The sequence below is a fragment of the Triticum aestivum genome, chromosome 2A, assembly GCF_018294505.1.
Source record: "Triticum aestivum cultivar Chinese Spring chromosome 2A, IWGSC CS RefSeq v2.1, whole genome shotgun sequence".
In the NCBI taxonomy this organism is placed as follows: Eukaryota; Viridiplantae; Streptophyta; class Magnoliopsida; order Poales; family Poaceae; genus Triticum; species Triticum aestivum.
The window spans coordinates 593,518,230-593,545,808 of record NC_057797.1 but is presented as its reverse complement, the minus strand read 5'-3'; the positions used below and the strand labels follow the sequence as shown (position 1 = coordinate 593,545,808).

Genomic DNA, 27,579 nt, shown 5'->3' with positions numbered 1-27,579 from the left:
CTAAGTCAACGGTCAATGTTGACCGCTAACGTCATACTGACGTCATGCTGATGCAGTAACCAAATTTTTGAATTAAATTAATTCTATTAATTTCAAAAATGATTAAATTAATATAAAATAATCCGTAGCTCGGATGAAAATACTTTGTACATGAAAGTTGCTCAGAACGACGGGACGAATCTGAATACACAGTCCGTTTGTCAGCCACACGTCCCTAGCATAGCGAACATGCAACTTTCCCCCTCCAGTCCGTTTGTCAGAAAACGCGAAACACCGGGAATACTTTCCCGGATATTTCCACCCTTTTGCAGTATCACCTACTGTCGTGTTAGGGCACACATATCACTGCTCATTGTCATGTCATGCATCATCATGCATATGTTTGCATTATATTTATTGTTTCTTCTCCCTCTTCTCTCGTTAGACACCGAGACCGACGCCGCTGCTACCCAGTACAACTACGGTGTTGACGATCCCTCCTTCTCGGCTGAGCTTCCAGGCAGCCCCCTCCCCCCTGATCAACCCGATATCGCCTATTCCTTCTCTCTACTGCTTGCATTAGAGTAGTGTAGCATGTTACTGCTTTCAGTTAATCCTATTCTGCTGCATAGCCTGTCATTGTTGCTACAGTTGTTACCCTTACCTACAATCATAAATGCTTAGTATAGGATGGTAGTATTTCATCAGTGGCCCTACGCTCTTATCCGTCTGCCATGCTATATTACTGGGCCGTGATCACTCGAGAGGTGATCACGGGTATATACTATACTATTACATACTTATGTTGATGATTCGGAGATGGGGGCTGAAGGGGCAGGTGGTTCCACCCAGGTAGTGGTGGGTCTGGGTTCCCGGCAACCCCTGATGGTTACATTTTGGCGGAGCGATAGGGCAGGTTGCGACCACCTAGGAGACAGGTGGGCCTGGTCCCTGATCGGCGTCCACGGTTACTTCTAAATAACACGCTTAACGAGATCTTGGTATTTGATCTAACACATTCCCTCAAAATTGTGATGGCACATTGTGTTTTAAGACAGGAATATGAAGCACAACCTGCAGTATTCGAGTTAGAGGACTTCCTTCTGGTACTTGGTTGCGGTAGAAAGGGAGACCAGCAGCAACTATGAGCAATCCGAGCAGAATTAGGATGGCACACACCCCAAGTCCGATATCCCACCCTTTGTAATTTTCAAGCCATACTATGAGAATCGGCCCTACAAAACCTCCAAAGGAGATTCCGAAGGTATACCAATTAAAGAAGCTAGACTGTTGACAGGACTCGGAGGGATCTTCGTGGTCAAATTGGTCAGCTCCGAGGGATGGCAAGCAAGCACGCATAGAACCATCACCAAGTGCGCTCATATACAAGGCTGTGTACAGTAAAGGTAGCATTCCAGCCATGGACCTCTTTGCAGTTGTTTACCTCTGCTTCACTGTTGCAAGGTGGTGGGTGGAGCGAGGGAAGGTAGGCTTGCAGTGCTAGCAATCCGTATCCCTGCAAAAATGCATGTTTGATTACACTACAATGGCACAATTGCCTATAGAAGGTGCAAAAATACTGCTGTCAGCCAGCACTCCACAAATGCATGTTTGATTATACTACAATTGCGCAATTGCCTATGGAAGGTGCAAAAATACCTGTCAACTAGCAAGAACTTGGTGTTAAAATCTAAGCCTGTTTGAAATCCTTATGAAGGAATTTCAGAAGCTAAGAAAACAATTGTGTAGCATAATTAATACTACATTTTTTACATGTCAACATCGTAAACTGTATCAACGTAAGGCTTGATAGGATACAACAAACAAGAAGATGCTAATACTAGCATTTTACACTAAAAGGTATCCCTTCATATCCACATCAAGTGGATTTATGTAAAGGATATGCCAGAGTAGGTATTATATGTTTGTTAGGACATGAGCTGTATTAAACCACCACAAATTGTAAGGTAGCTCTCAGTTTTAGCATTTGCTCCATATGTAACAGGCGAATAGCTGTTTGAGTTAGATATACTGAGAGTCAATTCTCACCCTTACACCATATGATTTTGTACACCCATACATCTCAACTTTGGGAAATTAATTCTTCACTGCAGATAACGCTTCTCCCTGATTTTGGTCAGACCACATCACAATGGCGAGAAATATAAGAAAATAAATTTTATGAGAAAAGATGCAAGAATAAAAGAATAGTTCCGTTGGATCGTGTTAGAAAATCAGAAATCATGTAGGTAACCGAACAGACTAAAACGCACATTACCAGAAACATAAACGGACCAAAGAGGAGCATAGTTCTAGAGCGAGTAATGTTGGAGTCCGAGAGGAAAGCTCCTATCAGTGCAAAGCCAGATGTGGCACCAATAAAATTAGTGGCTGTAGTTGCAGAGCCTGAGACCCCCATGTGCATTGTTCTGTGGAGGTAAGTGACCAGATTCAGCAGGTTTGGGACAATAACCACGTTGGTTACCACAGTCAGAACTGCAAGGGGGGATCATACAAAATGCTTCAATGTTTTGAACTCGGAACAGAAGCTTCAAAATGGCAGCAGTGAGATAGTGCATATGCCCAGCCCACGCATATGCAAATATGTCTGCAGAAGGATTTGGTGCATAATGACTTACCATACAAAAACCACGCTGCTCTGACTCCGCCATGCACCTCTTTATTGATGGCTTTTCCCCACCAATCCACGAAGCCCCCAGGTGCCATGGTGCTTCCTCTTCCTTCGGATTACTGCCTGTGGCATCCCTAAGTAATAGATAGGGGTACAAATTAGCAGATGTGGATGCTCATATTCAAAGGAGTCACAACATCGACAGGAAGAATCATTGATTCTTGCCATTTGTTGGTACCTCCTACTGACTTGGATTTGGACATTATAAAAGACATTCACTAATGCCAAAGCAGAAAAAAAAGATTAGGGACATGTAAGATGAGATTCTAGAATTCCACAAGTACAAACATTCAGATATGGATATCAGTGTGTCATCATCATGAAAGTGACATTTTGCAAGTCCTTTTGATAAGCTAATTTCCTTCAAAGTAGAGCACCCTAACTTGTGAACTGGAAAGCTCACTTCTGAAAGCAACATGATAACCAAGTATATAAAAATTCAGAAGTACAACAAAATAAATTATCAACCAGTGCTCAACACACTAGTCCATAGGACAATCAAAATAGCATACTCCTTCTGTTTGCAAATAAAAGGCGTAATATGACTGCCCAAGATTGAACTTTGCCTGTAAATTTCTTTTACTCTATTTTGTAGGCAGTTACAAAATCAGAATCATAAGAAAGTGCTCTTGATTATGAATCCTATCAATAGTGTAACATAACCCATACAACCCATACAGTATTACATTATTAGTTAATTTGTTCAGGAGCTTGAACTTGGAGAGTCAAACTAATGCCGCGCAGAGCGGCAACTGCCCCCGGACCTGTGCTGTAGGCTGTAGCCAGTTTGGTTACTGCAGTGTCAGGTGCCAGTCAAAGCTGTGCTCGGTTACTCAGTGAGCAGTGGACTAGTGGTGCCGCCACCCGAGAGGTGTCCCAAGGCTGTGGGGAGGAGCAACAGCGCCCCTAGGTGCCACATATGCTGTGTGCCCCTGCCTCCACTCCAAAGCCTGAAGTGATGATTCAGTTTTCCAAAGGAAACTGATGATCCCAGTTTAATCATTGGACTCAGCTAAGTAGATGAATTTATGGGAGTAAAGCAAAGCTACCGTGTAATGTATACGACTAATACATAGTGAAGGTGAATGATATACACACCTTCTACAGGAGTAGTAACCAATGCTGAAAAATAACCGAAGACCATAACTCACTGTTCGGAGAAGTAAGATATTTGCCCTTGGATATTATTTTGACATGAACAATCCACGTTAGGTAGTGTTATGCAGAAAGCCATTTCTTTTGACAATTTCACAAATGGAGTATCAAGGATGAACCCAACCAATCAGCACAGCACATCAGAGCAGAACACCGGTTACAGGCTTCTACATTGCTTTGCAAACTTAACTGATCGATGTCATGGTGAATCAGACATGTTACATTTTTACTTAAGTAAAAAAACAATGGGTATGTAGTATTTCAAGGTGAATCCTGATCAACCGATGTCTCAACGATGCGTGGATTGTGCTGGTACACATACTTCTTGGCCCAGTACAGGTAGTTGCATAAGCCAAGCAATCCCACAACAGCCACAACCCAGTAGAACAGGTCAAGACGGCTGTTGTTCAAGCTTGTACCCTCGAGCCAGCCTCCCTGGTGCCCATGCCTTGTGGCCTTGTTCACAATTTCCACCAGCGTTGTGGCCAGCAAGGACGCGAGCCCCAGAGCACACCAGAACAACGCTGTGGCAATAGACTTCATGCCGCGTGGTGCCTCGCTGTTGAAGAACTCAAGGAGCCCGGTGAATGATGTCACATCTGCCACACCAAGAAGGAAGAACTGAGGTGCAAGCCAGAAGAGGGACATCTGCACCACAGCTTCCTTTCTCTTCTTCTCAACAATTGCTGCAATGATTGACGCAAGTAGCATGGTGACGAAGCCTATACCAATGCGTTGCAAATGAGTGACACCACCGACATAGCCTGTGCGTCTACGCAAGAATGGCACAAGGAACTGGTCATAGACAGCAAGCATTAGCATCTGGAATATGATAGGGATGATAAAGAGTGTCGCGGGGGAAACATGGATCTTGCCCAGCCTTGTGTTCGTCATGGTGCCTTGCTGCACAGTGAATGTGAAGAGGATAACGTTCGATATATATCCGATCATGGAGCTGACGAAGAGAGGAAGCACACGGATGATAATCTTTGTCTCCTCCACCTTTCTCAGACTGCAAACTGACCAGGCTCCACTTTGGCCACGGTTGATGCAAGCTTTGTCGAGTAATCTGCCAAGATGCATGAACAGTCTATAATCTCGTACACTACTCTCTATGCCAACTTGATAAGTAGTACACACAAAAGTCAGAAAAGGGTATTATTTCACTGAATCTTACTTCAGACTATTTGTTGGAGCGAGTGCATCAACAGAACATGCCCTTGTCCCAGTGCAGCTTTCCTGCGCTTCCTCCAGTTTTTCAGGAAGTTCAAGTTTCCTGTTCCTGAATGCAACCACAAGAACCTGGGAGAGGCAAAATTGTAGTTAAGTAATGTTTCTAACACATTTCCTGAGAATTGGGATGGCATATTATGTTGTAAGCCAGGAATACAAAGCACTACCTGCAGTATTCGAGTTAGAGGACTTCCTTGTGGTACTTGGTTGCGGTAGAAGGGGAAACCGGCAGCAACTATGAGCAATCCTAGCAGAATTAGGATGGCACACACCCCAAGTCCGATATCCCACCCTTTGTAGTTCTCGAGCCACACTATGAGAATCAGCCCTACAAAACCTCCAAAGGAGATTCCGAAGGTATACCAGTTAAAGAAGCTGGACTGTTGGCGGGACTCAGAGGGATCTTCATGGTCAAATTGGTCTGCTCCGAGGGATGGCAAGCAAACACGGATAAAACCATCACCAAATGCAGTCATATACAAGGCTGTGTACAATAAGGTAGCATTCCATCCATGGACCACTTCACAACTGTTTAGCTCTGCTTCAATATTGCAAGCTGGTGGACGGAGTGAAGGAAGGTAGGCTTGCAGTGCGAGCAATCCGTAACCCTGCACAAATTCATGTTTGATTATAACACAATAGCATTATATATATAATTTCCTATAGAAGGTGCATAAAAAGCTGTCAGCCAGTGACATTTGACTCGTGGACATCTGTATAATGAAATTTTAGAGGCTGAGAAAAATATCTTGCATAATTATATTTTTTTTTACAAGTAAACATCATGAAGGGTGTTAATGCAAGGCTTTATAGGATAGGACAAAAATGAAGATGGCGTAGTAGCCTTTTACACCAAAAGGCATCCCTAAATATGTCATATTCACATTAAGTGGATCTAATGGTCGAGGATATGCTAGAGTTAGTATTATTTGTCAGGAATTGAGCTGTACTAAAGCATGTTAAATTATAAGGCAGTTCTCAAGAACTGAGCATCACCCAGCTAACTATCAGCTTGTGTGCTCGGTCAGCCCACCCAGGTTCGAGGCCTGGTCTCCCAGCGGTGCCTCGCGGTTGTTGTTCTAAATATAAACACCACAGGTGCTAGTTCCTGTTGGTTGATTTTTTCTATTATTATATAAGGCAGTTCTAGGTTTTAGCATTTTCTCCATATGCTAGAGAAGCATCGCTGTTTTAGTAATATATTTAGTTATTTACAGTCCATTCTCACCTCACCCCTTCCAATTCTTGTTATTTACAGTCCATACATTGAAGCAGATGCTTCTCTAGCATATGGAGAAAATACTAAAACCTAGATGCTAGAGAAACTATTTGATAAAGCCCAACAGGTATTATTAACACTCTCTAATCTCTATCATGGGCACAATTCTTGTTACAAAAAGAAAGATAACATGTAAGTAACAAAATAATAATTGGATCATAAGGAAAATCAGAAATTGTGCAGATGACTGAACAGAGGAAGATCATATTACCAGAAACATAAATGGACCAAAGAGGAGCATTGTTCTAAAGCGAGTAATGTAGGAGTCGGAGAGGAAAGCTGCTATCATTGCAAACCCGGATGTGGCACCAAAAAAATTAGTGGTTGTAGTTGCAGAGGCCGAAACCCCCATATGCATTGTTCCATGAAGATAAGTAACCAGATTCAGCAGGTTTGGGATAATAACCACGTTGGTTACCACAGTCAGAACTGCAAGGGAGATTGCAAAAAAAAGTTCAATGTTTTGAACTCAGAACAGAAGCTTGAAAATAGAAACAATGAGATATTGCATGCCCACACATATATAGATGTCTGCATACTAGATTCGGTGTATAGTAAATTACCGTACAAGAACCATGCTGCTCTGACTCCACCATGCACCTCTTTCCTGATGGCGTTTCCCCTCCAATCCACGAAACCTACAAGTGCCATGGTGCTTCTTATTCCTCCTAATCACTTCCTGTCTGCCTGCCCGTAGCATCCCTGACCATAAGCGGGGTATAAATAAGCAGGCGATATCCATATTCAAAGGAGTGACAGCATCAACAGAATTAATCAAAGATTCTTAAATATTTAATGTCATTGTTACCAACTATTAACACAAATTTGACTTCCATTTTACCAACTATCAATACTATTTGACTCCCATTGTTTATAATTCCTACTAACTCAAAATTTGGGCATTACAAAAGACATTGAGCAATGATGAAGTAGAAAAAAGATTAGGTGCATGTACAATGAGACTATTGAAGTCAATAAGTACCAACAACTAGCAGATACTGGTATCAGTGTGACATCATCCTGGGAGCAACATTTTGTAAGTTAGCTCCTTATTCATTAATTGTTTTGAGAATAAGTCCTTTGATAGGCTAACTTCCTTTAAAGTAGTGCACCTTAGCTGGAAGGCTCGCGTATGAAAGCGACCTGACAACAATGTATATAAAAACTCAGAAGTAAAATAACATAAATTATCAATCGGTGCTCAATGCATTGAGTCAAGACAAAAACCATATTCCCCCTGTTTGCAAATGTAGGGCCTGGGTATCAGCTTTGTGTTCATACTGCTGTATCGATTGCTGGTCAGAGCTTGAACTTGGACAGTCAAACTACGCCGGACACTTCCAAACGGAGTGAGTATTTTCTAGTTGTTATTAATGGGCTAACGTAATTAATATGTTTAGTGGTTTACTAGAAATCAGAAAGCAAGGCACATTAAGCCAACAAGAATGAAGTTTAAATTCAAATATCATCATTGGCCATACCAGAGTAGAGAAGTCAACGAATTGCAATCAATATCACTTGTTGGTTAGGTATGTTAATCTTCCTCCAACAATAACGTATCTCTTTCCAGCACATAAGCAAGGGGGGGAATGGGCTTTGTGGTACATTCATCATCCTCGCGTCATTTTCATCCATATCCAAGTATCATCTAGCTTGTGAGGTTATGGTGTACTGCTGATGCCATGCCTACTACAAGAATGCGTTTGCTTCTGACATTTGAGAGTTTTTTTTTTCCGATAAAGGGTGCTTTTATCAACTCAAAATGTAGCATCACGCAGATACAAAGCATGATGAGCAACACCCGGCCTCTGCATAGCTAGGATGCACAGAGTCAAACACGAACAGTCTGACAAAAGAAAAAATAGGAAAAACGACATATCGGCAGTAAAGTCATGTGCGAGTTGAAAGCTAAGAAGAAAGACGTACAGTTCTTGTGTTCATAACCATTATCCACATGGTCATGTTGTACATACCGCAACAAGAATCTGCCAAAGCAATGAGGCAATGCATGTCAACTTTGAAAAATCGCTGTGGGCTACATGAAGTAAAGCGTATAAACTGTAAAGATACTACCTCCTGCATTCTCCTGGGGCGGAATTCTCTCCGCGACATCTCCACCTCAATCTGGGATGGATGGGAAGAATAACGGAGCCTCGGAGGCAGGGCGAGTGGTCGCCGGGCGGGCGCCGGTGGCCAGAGGCTGGCTCTGAGTGGGTTAAATCCACCGAGTCCCTCCATCGCGCCTGCCGCAGCCAACGGCGACCGTGCCTCAGACGCAGCTCAGCCGCCGCCGTCGCCTCCACGGTCCGCGTCCGCACTCCTTGTCTCGTGGCCCTCAGACGCAGCTTCTGCCCGCGCCCTGCCAACCCTGAAAACTGCCGCGGGGCTATGATTGATTGGTGAGGGGGAAGAGCCGAACAGGAAAGGAGAAAGAGAGGAAGAGGAGCAAGAAGAACATGCTGACAGGTGGGACCCACTCGTCGGTGTGACAGATAAGCTGGTCCCAGCTGGCGCAGTAAACTGGACTACCCACCTGCATTTCTTCACGCCGCCGTCCACCGCGGAGCTGAGCCGAGCGACCGAGCCCCTCCCACTCCGCACCAGTTCCCCCAACTCTCACTACCATCTCACGCACGCCGGCCGTCCACCTCGCCGTTTCGGTCCCCGCATTGTCCGGCACCTCTGTTCCCCGCCCGCTCGCCGGAGACTCGCCGCGGTAGGTTTTCTTTCTCCGCATCTGAACTGCTTTTATCCCTTTTACTCTCCGGCCACCGCGTTTCGTGGTTAGATTGGGGTGCCGCGGCGCTGAGTCCTTCAGCGGGGAGGCTGCGAGGGTATCGACTTGGGAAGATGGGTACGATGGTTCTTACCCGATTGCTCCAACTACCACGATTCCACTTTGATGTTCGACGAATCTATTGATGACTTTGTGAGGTGACACTTCTTTTTTCTTTTCAATGAAAAAGGTAACGTATCTGTATGACACATTTTATGGATCACTGGTGCTGTCAAGCTACTGCTGAATATTGATTGGTGGAGATTACAGTATTTCTCAGTTACAGTCTGTATAGCATTGATACACTACCTAAAACAATTCATCAAAAAATATTTGGTCTATCACCTATTGCCTATGTATCTCGCTATGCTTGGCTATTTAGTTTTCAGAGCTATCACCGACTAATCAAACACCACTGCTCCGTTGCTTCTTGGCATATCTCCTCGCCCAGAAAGCATAGTTGATGAGTGCCACAAACTCAAAGCCTGCCAGCAACAAGAAGAAACGATCAAGGCGCGTCCTGTTGAAGTCTGCTCCATCTAGCCACCCTCTTCCGCCATCCCCGTGCCGTGAAGCATTGTTCGCTAGCTGTATGAAGGCACATGCTAACCAGGCTGCTATTCCAGCAACGATGGACTGCATGGCCGGTGCTATCAGCTTCATTTCCGGAGATGACTCGCTCTTTATGAACTCAATCAGTCCGCTGAAGGATGCTGCATCCATGATGCTTAGCAGGAAGAATTGCAGCACCAACCAGAACACGGACATCGGGACACCTGCTCCTGTCAATGTTAGCCCATGCTGTTCTGCGACTGTCAGCCTTCTTGTTTCCACTAACGCCGCAAGGCATGCTGCTGCTACCCCGCACACCGAGCCAGCACCGATACTCTGCAGTGGGGTGATTCCGTGTGTGTGGCCTGTAAATCTTTTTAGCAGTGGCGTCAATATCTGCCTGTAGCATGGTTGCATAAGCATGTGAAATGCTGTTGGGATTGCAATTAGAGAGGCGGAAGGTATCTGGATCACGCCTATCCCTTTGTCCATGGTGCTGCCGACTTGTATCGTTAGTGTCATTAGCAGCGTGAAGGGCAGGTAGATGAGCAAGCAGCTGATGAAGATTGGAAGCATTCGGGTGATGGCCTTTGTTAACTCCTCGACCTGAGTGGTGCTGCAGAATGAAAATGAATTGTTACCTCCATCAAATATATTCTAGATTTCTCCAAGAATATGCTAAAAGGATTATAGTTGAGTACTTGAGTTAATATCACGATATTGCTACGTCCGGGCATTTCTTTTACTCTTTAAATTGTTGACATCCTAGGTTGTAACACTTCTACTTATTTTCAGAAATATAAATGTACTAACAATTAGCTAAACAGAAGGCAAGAGTTTGGGAATGTTGACCACTAAGGAACTTACCCAGTGCTCTTGCTGTCAGATTTGCCTTCCCCATCAACACTATCGGCCGCTCCTATCTCCTGCAGCTCGATAACATCTATGGTAGCAACCTGCCTCTTCTTTGATGAAGTGACAAGAACCTGGAGAATATAACTTGAATGTTGAGAACCATCTGCATCTTCAGTTTTTCTTGTTTTAACTTGATAGATGCAGGATGAGACACATTCAATTTTTGAAAATTAGCGTGTTGATTCCTTTATTGCTTGATGAGTAACTAATATGCTAGTTAGGGATGGGACATGGTGACCTTTCAGGATTAAGATTATAAGAATGACTAATCCAGTGCATTGGGATCAAGCAAAATTCTGTTCTACCCTGTAAAACTTGGACCGGATAGTCTAGAATTGTGTTGTTCACTTGGATTAGGATGTAGGAACGATGACATGAGACTAATGAGTACTGGAACCTTCATAATTAGCATGCATACTGTGCTCTGTATGAAGTTTTACCTGCAATATTCCCTTTAGAGGACTTCCATTAGGCTTCTGTGTTCTATAGAAAGGCAGTCCACTGGCTGCCACAAACAGCCCTACAAGTACAATAAGTGCAGATATCATAAAGCCAAGGGCCCAGCCCAAATTGTTCTCGATCCAGACTAAGAATACCAATCCCATGAGTGCTCCAACGGAGTTTGCAAACTTGATCCAGCTCAAGAACGTACTCTTGAGATGTGTTTCTTTTGGATCATCATTGCTGAACTGATCTCCACCAAGCAATGGTATGCAAGCACGCATGCAGCCTTCTCCGATGGCAAACATTAATAAGCTCAAGTAGAGCAGTGTTAAGCTCCAACCTTTAGCTGACTCACAGTTGTTTGGTTCTTTGTTTATCTCACAATCCAGAGGATGTAGTGAAGGCAAGTATGCCTGCAATGCTAGCAACATATAGCCCTGTGTCGTTGAACAGAAAATATTTAGAATTCAGGATTTGTCATCTACTTCCACAATCACAATTATTAGATACCTGAATGATCTGATAGTAGTTACTGTTAAGTACTCCCTCCGTTCCATACAATGACCGCCCGTTGACAACAATTATGGAACGGAGGGAGTAAATGGGAGCATGATCATACACTGATACACATGGCCAAAATTGTCTAAGTTGTTGGCAGATTGCTCAATCAACGGGCGGTCACTCTCTTCAATTGGTCAGTTACTGAAATAAAATACTATCAACCCTTTGGTTCATGCTCTTATGTTTATTGTCTTTATAGAAGACTAAAATTATATCCTATCTTATACAATAACTGCAGTAGTCAGTAACAAAAAAGAAGGGAACTAAATTCTAGATAATATGCTTCACTACAGCATCTCTACTTCAACCTGGTAGCCGAAATAGAAACTTAAGAAGCCAAAGGGAAACATAAAGCTTCACAGTTTACTTGATAGTACCAAGATAGTGAAGGCCATTAAAAGTTTGCTACTTCACTATTAGGCTTGATTGATATTGCTCTTACAGGGAGTTTAATGGGCAAGGAGAATTACCAGGACTGCAAGGGGACTGAATACAAATATAGCAGTGGTTCGCTGGATATATGCGCCAGCGATAAAGTTCATCAGGGCAGCAAAGAAGAATATTGCACCAACCAGATAGGTGATCACAGCTGAGGAGGTCACAATATCCAGATGTAGTATCCTGTGGAAATAGGCTACAAGGCTGAAGTTTGCACTGTTGGGGCAACTTCGCAGCACGACCAAAACTGCAAATGAACATAGAATTCAGCTCCGACAGATTGTTCGATTCTGGTTCAAGATGCATGCAACTATATTATTTTAGGATCAGCAAGAGTGAAACAAATCATACTTTTCAGGTTAGGCTAAGCCATTTGATTCCTACAAACAGATCTGTGTGGACCAATGAGATTCACTCAGTTTTACCAAGCTGAGTTGTAGATGCCCAATTAATAGATATATCATGCTTGAACAAACACAGCTAGTCTGAATTCAGTTGGGCCCAAACTTTGCTTTGCCCGAAACTGAGTTGCTGGTAATACCGTCTGAGGTTGACCATGCTGTGGCAGATCTTCCAGATATTCAGTATAGAGTTATTTTGCACATGCAGCATGCCGCTTTCAACCAAAGGGAGGTTGTTCTTCTACTTATCCGTCGTACGTACAAAATGTTGCAGCTTTACAGATGATCTTTACCAGCATTTTTCCAGATGTGGTGTATTTTCATCGTATTACATGACAACGTATTTTTGTTAATTTATCTATTTTCCTTTTTCTTCCTTAGAGAAGTGTAATAAGAAGAGAAAAAGGACCATTGATTCCAGAAAAAGGAAAATAGATAAATAAAAGGACCATTGATTCTTGACCATGAGGCTTTGTCAGAATTTCTCATTATCATGCATCATCAACGAGGATTTGGCTGGTTCTTTAACTTTCTCGCCACATTTCTTGTTTAATGCTTGGAAGTCATAGACTATGTCCTGAGATTTTGTTTGGTATCCTATATATCTTGGCAGATATATCTTTTTGCTGCAGCGATAGGAGACATGACAACATTTTTTCGTTTATTTATTTATCTGTTTTCCTTTTTTCTTGCTTAAGAGAAGTGTAAGAAGAAGATAAAAGGAGCATTGATTCTTGACAATGAGATTTTGTCAGAATTTCTCATAATCATGCATGATCAACGAGGATTTGGCCGGTTCTTCAACTTCCTCGCCCCATTTCTTGTTTAATGCTTGGAAGTCATAAACTATATCCTGAGATTTTGTTTGATATTCTATCTTGGTAGATGCATGTCAGCGAAGGGAGGTGGTCCTCGGAGGTGGAACCTTACAATTGTTCATATGGTGGAGAGTCAAAATTTGAAATGTAAAACTTCTACTTATCCATAGTAGGTGCAACATGTTGTAGCTGAACAGATGATCTTTATCAGCATTTTGGCAGATGTGGTTTATCTTCATCATATTTCAGTATTAGCCATGACAGCGTCTTTTCGTTTATTTAACTATTTTTCCTCTTTCTTGCTTGAGAAAAGTGTAAGAAGAGAAAAGGATCATTGATTCTTGACCATGAGATTTTGTCAGAATTCCTCATGACCATGCATGATCAACGAGGATTTGACTGGTTCTTTAGCTTCCTCATCCCATTTCGTTTTTAATGCTTGGAAGTCATAAACTATGTCCTGAGATTGTGTTCGATATTTTATCTTTGTAGATGTATCTTTTTTCTGAGGCTATAGGAGATCATTTTGCTGGGATGATGACAAGAGGTCCTGTCATGGACTTCCAAGTGTAATATCTTGTACATGTCACTCTGGTTAAGAAAAAACATACTCTCTCAGAGGTGGAAGCTTAGAAATTGTTCATGTGCTGGAGATTTGAGACGAAATTTGAAGTGGCAAATTTCTAGTTACACCCATGGTACTTGCAGCCGCACAGATGATCTTTACCAACATTTTGTCAGATGCATTTCAATATTTGCCATGACGCCGTCTTTTTTATTTATTTATTCTTGCTTGAGAGAAGTGTAAGAAGAGGAGGAAAGGACCATTAATTCTTGACCATAAGATTCTTTTCAGAATTTCTCATGATCAGGCATGATCAACAAGGATTTGGCTGCTTCTTTAACTTGCGCCACAAAAAAAACTTGCCCCATTTCTTGTTTAATGCTTGTTAGTCATAAACTATGTCCTCAGATTTCGTTTGATGTTCCATTTTGGTAGGAGATCATCTTTTTTGCGTGCGCCGGGGGTGGGGGCATGTTGACTTTTATTCATGCAAAATCGAAGTTTATGAGATAAAACGTCTACCTCCGCTTGAGCTCTAGCCCTGCCCCCATGGAGCTATGCCTCCCCCATATGTTTCTCCTCTACTTCAGGGTGTGCTTCTCACGATGTATGCTATGATGTGGCAAGTTCCTATGTGCCAGCATGAACGAGGTCAAGAGCCAAACCGGGTAAGGAACCAAGTTTGCCAGGTTTAGAAAAATGAGGGACCAAAGATACATGACCAGAAAAAGATGAAGGGACAAAGTGAACTATGTGCACAGTTGAGGCACCAAACTCATACATATCGATCCCTACACTTTACATGTCAGTTAAGAGAGAACGTGACCAAATCACTAGGCATGCATGCAAGGGTCATCTTCATCCAATGCAATAAAGCACCTATTTCTTTTTCTTTTCTTTTTTCAAATTTATAAAGCACCTATTTCTAGGTCATTGGATTGTTGCATTATCGATCCTTAGCATGTAGATAGTGTTGGTACGATTGTCATGTTAGCCTTTCCTGTTCGCTGCTTTAGACAAATATTAAGGTAGCAAGATATTGACGCTGGGCACATAATATTTGCCTCCTGGTCGTGGGAAGTGCGTTTTTCACTCTATTTCTGATGCGAAGAACACTACGTTTTATTTCCCTGCTCTGATCGATCGTATAGCAAGAAGCCTGGAAGGAAAGAAACATCGATCGGAGGCTGAAAATAACGTATAGCAAATAACACATTGTTCATGTGTAATATTATCTCAAGCAGTGGGCAGTTTATATACGGAAATGAGCTCAGACAAGCAGAGATCTCAAAAACAACCCCAGGTGCATCATCACACGGAACCTTATTCATGCGTGCGCCCCCAGGCTAGCTATAGTATGACAGAAACAGCTATAGTTTGTTGCTCACCGTAGAGGAAGATTGTAGCCTTGATGCCTCCATGCTTCCTCCGATCCACAGCATTCCCTCTCCAATCCACACACCCTTCAAGCTCCATGAGTATATGCTTCTTAGCTAGCCCAAGCTAACCAGCATATGCTCCTCTACAACCCTGGCTACTTTTATTGCTCTCTCATATGCATGGATGGCACGACACAAACACAATAGCTGGCCAGCTCCCTCCTATATATGTATGTAGAAGCTGCAAACTCATGGACATTGTTTCTCGGAGGCACAATAACAAAAGCAAAGCACTCCGGAAGTCAAGTGATAGCTTAATCTATAGATCATTCACGTGGTGCTTAAATGTGTGTCTCCCGTTTCTCTAGGTGACGCCGCATATAGACCCCGCGGCAGGGGACGTGGCGGGTGGTTTGTTTTTTGGAGCTGAGATCCCGCCGATCGTGTACTCTAGTTCCAGTTAAGATGGAGAACCAGCCCGGCCACAACCCCAGCTTGTCGGTCGCTGACACCATTGTGATCGGATCTCTTGGCTGGTTTGAACTTTGGAGTAGCCTCCCACGTCGATCGATCGATCAATGTTACTGTCTCTGTTCGCGTCAAGCAGATATTGTGTGCAATTAAAGATGCAACTAACAAGAATATTGAGAGCTGGTAATTGATTAGCTGGCTACAATATGAAACTGCGGATGTATCATCAAGGGCGAAGTCAGGATTTAGACATAAGGGGGGCCAAGATATCGATGAAGCCAAAAAAAAATTGTGCCACACAAATTTCCGGATAGCTTCATATCTAAGCCTGGCCAAGACAGTAGACACACACACACACACACACGCTTGGAGCATGTCTAGCTATAGCTAATATTTGTCAATAATTTCACATATGGGCCAAGTAGACAAAGTTGTTAATCAAATGACTTTGTAATATGATATGAATTAAATGCCTTGCTACGAAATCTTATCATATGAAAATTTAAGTTATGCGAACAATAACAATTATTGTATAACCAAATGGTTCGCTTAGTGGATTTTAGCTTGTATATATACATGTTTGGATGACAATTCATCACTGATAGACCATTCCAAAAAATCATCATATACAAAGTAATGAAGTTCTGTAGTTATATTAGAAAAAAAATATCAATATTGCTAGAGTACAAACCTAGAGAATCATATCCTGCCGCTGCTCGTGCTCTCTGCCCGTATGTCAAATTAGATCGGTTGGTCATCGTTGGCAGGCGCACAAAAACTATCCGTGCTTGGACGTGGATCCTCTGACTTTACAATCCCTGCTATGCCCTGCCTCTGAGTCACTGACAGGTGGGACCCATGTATCAATGACTCAAAGGTAGGCTGGGGCACGGCAGGGGATCCTCGTCCTCCGTGCTTACCAAAGCTCTATGAGGCATCTACTTCTTCGAGCTTTTGAATGGTCACGGGTGCCTGGGCCTAGAGCGGCGACGCATAACAAATCAGGCAATCATCAAAATAATTAAAATCTGGAGTAGTTCGACATCATACAAGGTGAGAATAGAGAGATTAGTAGATAATTTGGGGCCTCTTTGATTCGCAGGATTGTCAAAATGAAGGAATAGGAAAAATGCAGGAATAGGATGCCATGTCTTATACTCCCAACGTTCCTAAATATTTGTTTTTTTAGACATTTCAAATGACTACTACATATGGATGTATATAGACATATTTTAGAGTGTAGATTCACTCATTTTGCTCTGTATGTAGTCACTTGTTGAAATGCCTAGAAAGACAAGTATTTAGGAACGGAGGGAGTAGTATCCTACAGGATTTGAAAGAATGTTTGATAGCGCAGGAAAAACAAAGGAATTCTACAAAGAGGTTTGAGTGGATGGAAATATTCCTCCAGAATGTAGTACAAATGGATTCTATGAAAAAATTCCTAAGGATGTCAATCCTACGAATCAAACGAGCATCACAAGAAAAATTCCTAAGGGTCCAAATCCTCCAAAAATCCTATGCAATTCCCTTGAATCAAAGGAGCCCTTGATGTGTTGACCTTGGCTAACTCATTGGCAGCCTACAGAGTGTTGGGGAACGTAGCAGAAATTCAAAATTTTCCTACGCGTCACCAAGATCTATCTATGGAGAGACCAGCAACGAGTAGAAGGAGAGTGCATCTACATACCCTTGTAGATCGCTAAGCGGAAGCGTTCAAGTGAACGGGGTTGATGGAGTCGTACTCGTCGTGATTCAGATCACCGATGACCAAGTGCCGAACGGACGGCACCTCCGCGTTCAACACACGTACAGCCCGGTGACGTCTCCCACGCCTTGATCCAGCAAGGAGAGAGGGAGAGGTTGAGGAAGACTCCATCCAACAGCAGCACAACGGCATGGTGGTGGTGGAGGAGCGTGGCAATCCCGCAGGGCTTCGCCAAGCACCATGGGAGAGGAGGAGGAGGGAGAGGGGCAGGGCTGCACCAACCAGAGATCAAATCATGTGTTATGGGCAGCCCCATGCCTCAATATATATAGGGGGGAAGGGGGCTGCGCCCCCTTTAGGGTTTTCCCACCCCCTAGGGGCGGCGGCCAGCCCTAGATGGGTTTGGGGTGCAGCCAAGAAGGGGGGGGGAGGAGTCCATCCTCCCCAAGGCACCTCGGAGGTGCCTTCCCCCTTGAGGACTCTTCCCTCTAGGGTTCCCTAGGCGCATGGGCCTCTTGGGGCTGGTGCCCTTGGCCCATGTAGGCCAAGGCGCACCCCCTACAGCCCATGTGGCCCCCCGGGGCAGGTGGCCCCACCCGGTGGGCCCCCGGGACCCTTCCGGTGGTCCCGGTACAATACCGATGACCCCGAAACTTGTCCCGATGGCCGAAACAGGACTTCCTATATATAAATCTTTACCTCCGGACCATTCCGGAACTCCTCGTGACGTCCGGGATCTCATCCGGGACTCCGAACAACATTCGGTAACCACATACAAGCTTCCTTTATAACCCTAGCATCATCGAACCTTAAGTGTGTAGACCCTACGGGTTCGGGAGACATGCAGACATGACCGAGACGTTCTCCGGTCAATAACCAACAGCGGGATCTGGATACCCATGTTGGCTCCCACATGTTCCACGATGATCTCATCGGATGAACCACGATGTCAAGGACTCAATCGATCCCGTATTCAATTCCCTTTGTCTAGCGGTATTTTACTTGCCCGAGATTCGATCGTCGGTATACCGATACCTTGTTCAATCTCGTTACCGGCAAGTCACTTTACTCGTTCCGTAACACATCATCCCGTGATCAACTCCTTGGTCACATTGCGCATATGATGATGTCCTACCGAGTGGGCCCAGAGATACCTCTCCGTTTACACGGAGTGACAAATCCCAGTCTCGATCCGCATAAAACAATAGATACTTTCGGAGATACCTGTAGTGCACCTTTATAGTCACCCAGTTACGTTGTGACGTTTGATACACCCAAAGCACTCCTACGGTATCCAGGAGTTACACGATCTCATGGTCAAAGGAAGAGATACTTGACATTGGCAAAGCTCTAGCAAATGAACTACACGATCTTTGTGCTAGTCTTAGGATTGGGTCTTGTCCATCACATCATTCTCCTAATGATGTGATCCCGTTATCAACGACATCCAATGTCCATAGCCAGGAAACCATGACTATCTGTTGATCACAACGAGCTAGTCAACTAGAGGCTCACTAGGGACATATTGTGGTCTATGTATTCACACGTGTATTACGATTTCCGGATAATACAGTTATAGCATGAATAAAAGACAATTATCATGAACAAGGAAATATAATAATAACTTTTATTATTGCCTCTAGGGCATATTTCCAACAGTCTCCCACTTGCACTAGAGTCAATAATCTAGTTCACATCGCCATGTGATTAACACTCACAGGTCACATCGCCATGTGACTAATACCCAAGAGTTTACTAGAGTCAGTAGTCTAGTTCACATCACTATGTGATTAACACTCAATGAGTTTTCATGTTTGATCATGTTGCTTGTGAGAGAGGTTTTAGTCAACGGGTCTGAACCTTTCAGATCCGTGTGTGTTTTACAAATCTCTATGTCATCTCCTAGATGCAGCTACCACGCTCTATTTGGAGCTAATCCAAATAACTGTTCTACTTGGAGCTATTCTAAATTGTTGCTCCATTATATGTATCCGGTCTCTCTACTCAGAGCTATCCGGATAGGTGTCAAGCTTGCATCGTCGTAACCTTTACGATGAACTCTTTTACCACCTCCATAATCGAGAAAATTCCTTAGTCCACTAGTTACTAAGGATAACTTTGACCGCTGTCCTGTGAGCCATTCTTGGATCACTCTTGTACCCCTTGACTGACTCATGGCAAGGCACACTTCAGGTGCGGTACACAGCATAGCATACTGAAGAGCCTACGTCTTAAGCATAGGGGACGACCTTCGTCCTTTCTCTCTATTCTGCCGTGGTCGAGCTTTAAGTCTTAACTTCATACCTTACAACTCAGGCAAGAACTCCTTCTTTGACTGGTCCATCTTGAACACCTTCAAGATCATGTCAAGGTATGTGTTCATTTGAAAGTATTATTAAGCATTTTGATCTATCCTTATAGATCTTGATGCTCAATGTTCAAGTAGCTTAATCCAGGTTTTCTATTGAAAAACACCTTTCAAATAACCCTATATGCTTTCTAGAAATTCTACATCATCTCTGATCATCAATATGTCAACAACATATACTCATCAGAAATTCTATAGTGCTCCCACTCACTTCTTTGGAAATACAAGTTTCTCATAAACTTTGTACAAACCCAAAATCTTTGATCGTCATCAAAGCATACATTCCAACTCCGAGATGCTTACTCCAGTCCTTAAAAGGATTGCTGGAGCTAGCATACCTTTTAGCATCCTTAGGATCGACAAAACTTTTCTGATTGTATTGCATACAACCTTTCCTTACGAAAACTAGTAAGGAAACTTGTCTTGACATCCATCTGCCAGATTTCATAAATGCAGCTAATGCTAACATGATTCCGACAGACTTTAAGCATCGCTACGAGTGAGAAAATCTCATCGTAGTCAACTCCTTGAACTTGTCGGAAAACACTTCGCCACAAGTCGAGCTTCATAGATGGTGACATCACCATCCACGTCCGTCTTCTTCTTAAAAGGTCCATTTATCTCAATGGCTTGCCGATCATCGGGCAAGTCCACCAAAGTCCATGCTTTGTTCTGATATATGGATACTATCTCGGATTTCATGGCTTCTAACCATTTGTCGGAATTCGGGCCCACCATCGCTTCTCCATAGCTCGTAGGTTCATTGTTGTCTAGCAACATGACCTTCAAGATAGGATCACCTTACCACTCCGAAGTAGTACGTGTCCTTGTCGTCCTACGAGGTTTGGTAGTGACTTGATCCGAAGTTTCATGATCAATATCATAAGCTTCCACTTCAATTGGTGTAGGTGCCACATGAACAACTTCATGTGCCCTGCCACACACTAGTTGAAGAGACGGTTCAATAACCTCATCAAGTCTCCACCATCCTCCCACTCAACTCTTTCGAGAGAAACCTTTCCTCGAGAAAGGACCCGATTCTAGAAACAATTCACATTGCTTTCGGATCTGAATTAGGAGGTATACCCAACTGTTTTGGGTTATGAAGATGCATTTTATCCGCTTTGGGTTCGAGCTTATCAACCTGAAACTTTTTCATATAAGCGTCGCAGCCCCAAACTTTTAAGAAACGACAACTTAGGTTTCTCTAAACCATAATTCATACGGTGTCATCTCAACGGAATTACGTGGTGCCCTATTTAAAGTGAATGTGGTTGTCTCTAATGCCTAACCCATGAACGATAGTGGTAATTCGATAAGAGACATCATGGTACGCACCATATCCAATAGGGTGCAACTATGATGTTCGGACACACCATCACATTATGGTGTTCCAGGCGGTATTAATTGCGAAACAATTTCCACAATGTCTTAATTGTGTGCCAAAACTCGTAACTCAGATATTCATCTCTATGATCATATCATAGACATTTTATCCTCTTGTCACAATGATCTGCTACTTCACTCTGAAATTACTTGAACCATCCAATAATTCAGACTTGTGTTTCATCAAGTAAATTTACTCGAATCATCTGTGAAGTAAGAACATAATGATATTCACTGCATGCCTCAGCACTCATTGGCTGCACACATCAAAATGTGTTACTTCCTACAAGTTGCTATCTTGTTCCATTTTACTGAAACCGAGGCTTTTCAGTCATCTTGCCTATGTGGTATGATTTGCATATCTCAAGTGATTCAAAATCAAGTGAGTCCAAACGATCCATTTTCATGGAGTTTCTTCATGCGTATACACCAATAGACATGGTTCGCATGTCTCAAACTTTTCAAAAATGAGTGAGTCCAAAGATCCATCAACATGGAGCTTCTTCATGCGTTTTATACCATTATGACTTACATGGCAGTGCCACAAGTAAGTGGTACTATCATTACTATCTTATATCTTTTGGCATGAAAATGTGTATCACTACGATCGAGATTCAATAAACCATTCAGGTTTAATACTAATCTTGATGGTAGAGGGAGCGTGCGATGTTTGATCACATCAAACTTGGAAACACTTCCAACATATATCGTCAGCTCACCTTTAGCTAGTCTCCGTTTATGCCGTAGCTTTTATTTCGAGTTACTAACACTTAGCAACCGAACCGGTATCTTATACCCTGGTGCTACTAGGAGTACTACACATTAACATAATGTATATCCAATATACTTCTATCGACCTTGCCAGCCTTCTTATCTACCAAGTATCTAGGGTAATCTTGCTCCAGTGGTTGTTCCCCTTATTACAGAAGCACTTAGTCTCGGGTTTGGGTTCAACCTCGGGTTTCTTCATTGGTGCAACAGCTGAATTGCCGTTTCATGAAGTATCCCTTTGTTCCCTTGCCCTTCTTGAAACTAGTGGTTTCACCAACCATCAACAATTGATGCTCCTTCTTGATTTCTACTTTCGCGATGTCAAACATCATGAATATTTCAAGGATCATCATATCTATCCCTGATATGTTATAGTTCATCACGAAGCTCTAGCAGCTTGGTGGCAATGACTTTGGAGAAACATCACTATCTCATTTGGAAGATCAACTCCCACTCGATTCAAGTGATTGTTGCACTCAGACAATCTGAGCACAAGCTCAACGATTGAGCTTTTCTCCGTTAGTTTGCAGGCTAAGAAAATCGTCGGAGGTCTTATACCTCTTGACGTGGGCACGAGCCTGAAATCCCAATTTCAGCCCTCGAAACATCTCATATGTTCCGCGACGTTTCGAAAAACGTCTTTGGTGCCTCAACTCTAAACCGTTTAACTGAACTATCACGTAGTTATCAAAACGTGTATGTCCGATGTTCGAAACATCCACAAACGATGTTTGGGGTTCAGCACACTAAGCAGTGCATTAAGGACATAAGCGTTCTAGTGTCCGCATAATTGCTACTTTCAACTTTCAACTATATTTTCTCTAGGAACATATCTAAAACAGTAGAACTATAGCGTGAGCTACGACATAATTTGCAAAAGGTCTTTTGACTATGTTCAGGATAATTAAGTTCATCTTATGAACTCCCACTCAGATAGACATCCCTCTGGTCATCTAAGTGATTACATGATCCGAGTCAACTAGGCCGTGTCCGATCATCACGTGAGACGGACTAGTTAACGTCGGTGAACATCTTCATGTTGATCGTATCTACTATACGACTCATGCTCGACCTTTCGGTCTCCGTGTTCCGAGGCCATGTCTGCACATGCTAGGCTCGTCAAGTTAACCCTAAGTGTTTTCGCTGTGTAAAACTGTCTTACACCCGTTGTATGTGAACGTAAGAATCCATCACACCCGATCATCACGTGATGCTTAGAAGCGACGAACTGTAGCAACGGTGCACAGTTAGGGGAGAACACTTCTTGAAATTTTGTAAGGGATCATCTTATTTACTACCGTCGTCCTAAGCAAACAAGATGCATAAACATGATAAACATCACATGCAATCAAATAGAGTAGTGACATGATATGGCCAATATCATATAGCTCCTTTGATCTTCATCTTCGGGGCTCCATGATCATCTTGTCACCGGCATGACACCATGATCTCCGTCATCATGATCTCCATCATCGTGTCTTCATGAAGTTGTCACGCCAACGACTACTTCTACTTCTATGACTAACGCGTTTAGCAATAAAGTAAAGTAGTTTACATGGCGTTCTTCAATGACACGCAGGTCATACAATAAATAAAGACAACTCCTATGGCTCCTGCCGGTTGTCATACTCATCGACATGCAAGTCGTGAATCCTATTACAAGAACATGATCAATCTCATACATCACATATATCATTCATCACATCCTTTTAGCCATATCACATCACATAGCATACCCTGCAAAAACAAGTTAGACGTCCTCTAATTGTTGTTTGCATGTTTTACGTGGCTGCTATGGGTTTCTAGCAAGAACGTTTCTTACCTACGCAAAATCACAACGTGATATGCCAATTGCTATTTACCCTTCATAAGGCCCTTTTCATCGAATCCGTTCCGACTAAAGTGGGAGAGACTAGCACCCGCTAGCCACCTTATGCACCAAGTGCATGTCAATCGGTGGAACCTGTCTCACGTAAGAGTACGTGTAAGGTCGGTCCGGGCCGCTTCATCCCACAATACCGTCGAAATAAGATTGGACTAGTAACGGTAAGCATATTGAACAACATCAACGCCCACAACTACTTTGTGTTCTACTCGTGCAAAGAATCTACGCAATACACCTAGCTCATGATGCCACTGTTGGGGAACGTAGCAGAAATTCAAAATTTTCCTACGCGTCACCAAGATCTATCTATGGAGAGACCAGCAACGAGTAGAAGGAGAGTGCATCTACATACCCTTGTAGATCGCTAAGCGGAAGCGTTCAAGTGAACGGGGTTGATGGAGTCGTACTCGTCGTGATTCAGATCACCGATGACCAAGTGCCGAACGGACGGCACCTCCGCGTTCAACACACGTACAGCCCGGTGACGTCTCCCACGCCTTGATCCAGCAAGGAGAGAGGGAGAGGTTGAGGAAGACTCCATCCAACAGCAGCACAACGGCGTGGTGGTGGTGGAGGAGCGTGGCAATCCCGCAGGGCTTCGCCAAGCACCATGGGAGAGGAGGAGGAGGGAGAGGGGCAGGGCTGCACCAACCAGAGATCAAATCATGTGTTATGGGCAGCCCCATGCCTCAATATATATAGGGGGAAGGGGGCTGCGCCCCCTTTAGGGTTTTCCCACCCCCTAGGGGCGGCGGCCAGCCCTAGATGGGTTTGGGGTGCGGCCAAGAAGGGGGGGGAGGAGTCCATCCTCCCCAAGGCACCTCGGAGGTGCCTTCCCCCTTGAGGACTCTTCCCTCTAGGGTTCCCTAGGCGCATGGGCCTCTTGGGGCTGGTTCCCTTGGCCCATGTAGGCCAAGGCGCACCCCCTACAGCCCATGTGGCCCCCCGGGGCAGGTGGCCCCACCCGGTGGGCCCCCGGGACCCTTCCGGTGGTCCCGGTACAATACTGATGACCCCGAAACTTGTCCCGATGGCCGAAACAGGACTTCCTATATATAAATCTTTACCTCCGGACCATTCCGGAACTCCTCGTGACGTCCGGGATCTCATCCGGGACTCCGAACAACATTCGGTAACCACATACAAGCTTCCTTTATAACCCTAGCGTCATCAAACCTTAAGTGTGTAGACCCTACGGGTTCGGGAGACATGCAGACATGACCGAGACGTTCTCTGGTCAATAACCAACAGCGGGATCTGGATACCCATGTTGGCTCCCACATGTTCCACGATGATCTCATCGGATGAACCACGATGTCAAGGACTCAATCAATCCCGTATTCAATTCCCTTTGTCTAGCGGTATTTTACTTGCCCGAGATTCGATCGTCGGTATACCGATACCTTGTTCAATCTCGTTACCGGCAAGTCACTTTACTCGTTCCGTAACACATCATCCCGTGATCAACTCCTTGGTCACATTGCGCATATGATGATGTCCTACCGAGTGGGTCCAGAGATACCTCTTCGTTTACACGGAGTGACAAATCCCAGTCTCGATCCGCATAAAACAATAGATACTTTCGGAGATACCTGAAGTGTACCTTTATAGTCACCCAGTTACGTTGTGACGTTTGATACACCCAAAGCACTCCTACATTATCTAGGAGTTACACGATCTCATGGTCGAAGGAAGAGATACTTGACATTGGCAAAGCTCTAGCAAATGAACTACACGATCTATTGTGCTAGTCTTAGGATTGGGTCTTGTCCATCACATCATTTTCCTAATGATGTGATCCCGTTATCAACGACATCCAATGTCCATAGCCAGGAAACCATGACTATCTGTTGATCACAACGAGCTAGTCAACTAGAGGCTCACTAGGGACATATTGTGGTCTATGTATTCACACGTGTATTACGATTTCCGGATAATACAGTTATAGCATGAATAAAAGACTATTATCATGAACAAAGAAATATAATAATAACTTATTTATTATTGCCTCTAGGGCATATTTCCAACACAGAGTTGATGATTGAAGCAGCCTGCATCACCGTCGGAATCGGATCTTGCGGAAGAGTAGAGGCGCGCAGGCACGACGGCAGCAGCCAACCCCCGCAAGCGCTAATCACGGGAGATATTTCCAACGCCCAGGACACTTTAGCGTACACCAGTCGCCCAATCTGGCTTTGCTATGGACATGAAAGCAACTCACTGGTGGGCTTTTACATGGGCCTTTTTAGGTTTTGCAGAATTCACGTCAAGAGATAGGGGGGGCCAGGTACTTCTGTAATGCAATCGCAGCGCTAATTAATGAGTACGTACGTAACGTTAGATCGATAGTTAGGGGGGCCAGGCCCCTGCTCCCCCCCCCCCCCCCCGTCTCCGCCACTGGTTTTAAATACATCAATTTCTGCGACGAGTAATTTGAAACGGATGGAATAGTACTGTAGAAGAGAAGAATCAGAACATGCTTGCTCTGCATGGAAACCTGTAGTAGTAGCGCTTTCTCCAGAAAGTGCAAGCTCTGAAGTCGGATCCTCCTGTCCGGATCAGATCATGCCGATGCGCGTATCTATACTTGTTTTCTGCGTGCAGGTATGCAGGATTGGTTAATTCAGGAAGTCAAAATGGGTGGGGGCGGGCCGCCCCTGCGTGGCGTCACGTGCCTGCCTTGTGTACCACGGTGCCAGAAAGGGACGTGGGCAGCCGCACCAGAACCGCTCCCGGGCGGCCATGCGCATCGCCCGTGTCTTTCTGTTGACAAACTCGTACCCGAGCGCGTACGCACGCACCGCAGCGCTGGCCGCCGTGCCGTGCCGTGCCCACGCGCGGGCGGCGCCAACCCGCGCGACACCCCGATCTAGGGGGCAACAGTCCGCCCGTCAAGGTCAAGCCATCGAGCGGCGCCGCGTACCGACGTTCACGGCCGCCGCCGCCGCCGCCGCGGATATGCCGCGGGCGCAGCCGGCAGGGCTTCCGTTCCGAGGCGCGCGTGTCGTGTGCCTTCTCCGGGCCCGTGTCTCACGCGGATCCATGCGCGGGCGGCCTTTGGAGGGCCTGGGGAGCCACCTGACTCGCAGCAGCGCGCCCCGGCGTGGGCGCGCCCATGCTTTGCTCCATCCTTCAGCCCGATCGGTTGTTTCAAGTCCAAGTGACCTACGTCGTCGTGAGTCCTCTGCCAACAGCCCCCCGGCCTGGCCGGTCAGGCCAGCTCCACCGTGTGACCCTATCCTATCCGGTCACATTCATTTGGGATAAAACGGACAAACGAAACGGTCCAGCGCACGAAAGCAAACGGATTTTTGTTCGTTTTGTGTCCGCTTTCGACCCATTCACGGTCTAAGTTTGCGCCGCTTTTAGAATGAAACGGATACCACGCGGACGCGCAGGTTGTCTGCGCGTGTCCTTCCCTGGTCCGCTCGTCGGTGGCACAGGATGGGCCTTTTTCTATCCGCCCCCTCCCTCCCTCCGGCCGCACCCCCTCCACTCTTCCCCACTCTTTTCCTCGTTGCCGCCGCTGCCGCTACCATTGTAGCCGTGCAGTTCGGACGCGAGCTCGCCCAGCCCCTTCCCCTCGGCGCCGCCGAGCTACCCAACCACGGCCACCTGGTTTGCGCACCCGTCGGCCGGATTTGGGGCGGATCTGGTCGGTCTTGAGCTCGGCCGACGGTGGGAGGCCGGGCCGCGCCATGGACTGGTCGGGCACCTCGCCGGAAGGCCCTGGCAGGGCCGCAAGGCCACATGCAGGCAGTGGCTCCTCCTCTAGCCGCTCAGATCTGCATCGTCGGTGGTCC

At 44.8% G+C, this 27,579-nt stretch overlaps 2 protein-coding genes across 7 annotated transcripts in view; both read right to left on the bottom strand.

Annotated features, from left to right (window-relative positions):
• Positions 1 to 997: 997 nt before the first annotated feature.
• Positions 998 to 9,253, bottom strand: LOC123189629 (protein NRT1/ PTR FAMILY 4.6). Of its 6 annotated transcripts, none has more exons than XM_044602090.1 (12): positions 8,872 to 9,253; positions 8,412 to 8,713; positions 8,265 to 8,323; positions 6,902 to 8,154; positions 6,550 to 6,767; positions 5,227 to 5,667; positions 5,004 to 5,128; positions 3,770 to 4,895; positions 2,619 to 2,745; positions 2,258 to 2,475; positions 2,029 to 2,106; positions 998 to 1,495 (listed from the first exon to the last, which is right to left on the bottom strand). In XM_044602090.1, exons 4-8 carry the CDS (start codon positions 6,987 to 6,989, stop codon positions 4,088 to 4,090), a joined length of 1,680 nt encoding a protein of 559 aa, XP_044458025.1. In that variant the 5' UTR covers positions 6,990 to 8,154; positions 8,265 to 8,323; positions 8,412 to 8,713; positions 8,872 to 9,253; the 3' UTR covers positions 998 to 1,495; positions 2,029 to 2,106; positions 2,258 to 2,475; positions 2,619 to 2,745; positions 3,770 to 4,087. The 6 variants fall into 6 exon arrangements, with proteins under 6 accessions (XP_044458025.1, XP_044458028.1, XP_044458027.1 ...); XM_044602093.1 differs by having other exon boundaries at positions 8,412 to 8,706; XM_044602092.1 differs by lacking the exon at positions 8,872 to 9,253 and having other exon boundaries at positions 6,902 to 7,040; positions 7,321 to 8,154; positions 8,412 to 8,791.
• A 266-nt stretch (positions 9,254 to 9,519) lies between these two features.
• Positions 9,520 to 27,579, bottom strand: part of LOC123191767 (protein NRT1/ PTR FAMILY 4.5-like) — a 28,367-nt gene continuing 10,307 nt past the window's right edge. Inside the window, exons 2-5 of the mRNA XM_044604381.1 lie at positions 12,057 to 12,271; positions 11,022 to 11,462; positions 10,534 to 10,652; positions 9,520 to 10,282 (exon numbers count right to left, since the gene is read on the bottom strand). Of these exons, the coding sequence (XP_044460316.1) occupies positions 9,520 to 10,282; positions 10,534 to 10,652; positions 11,022 to 11,462; positions 12,057 to 12,271 (1,538 nt within the window). The remainder of the gene's footprint in view (positions 10,283 to 10,533; positions 10,653 to 11,021; positions 11,463 to 12,056; positions 12,272 to 27,579) is intronic.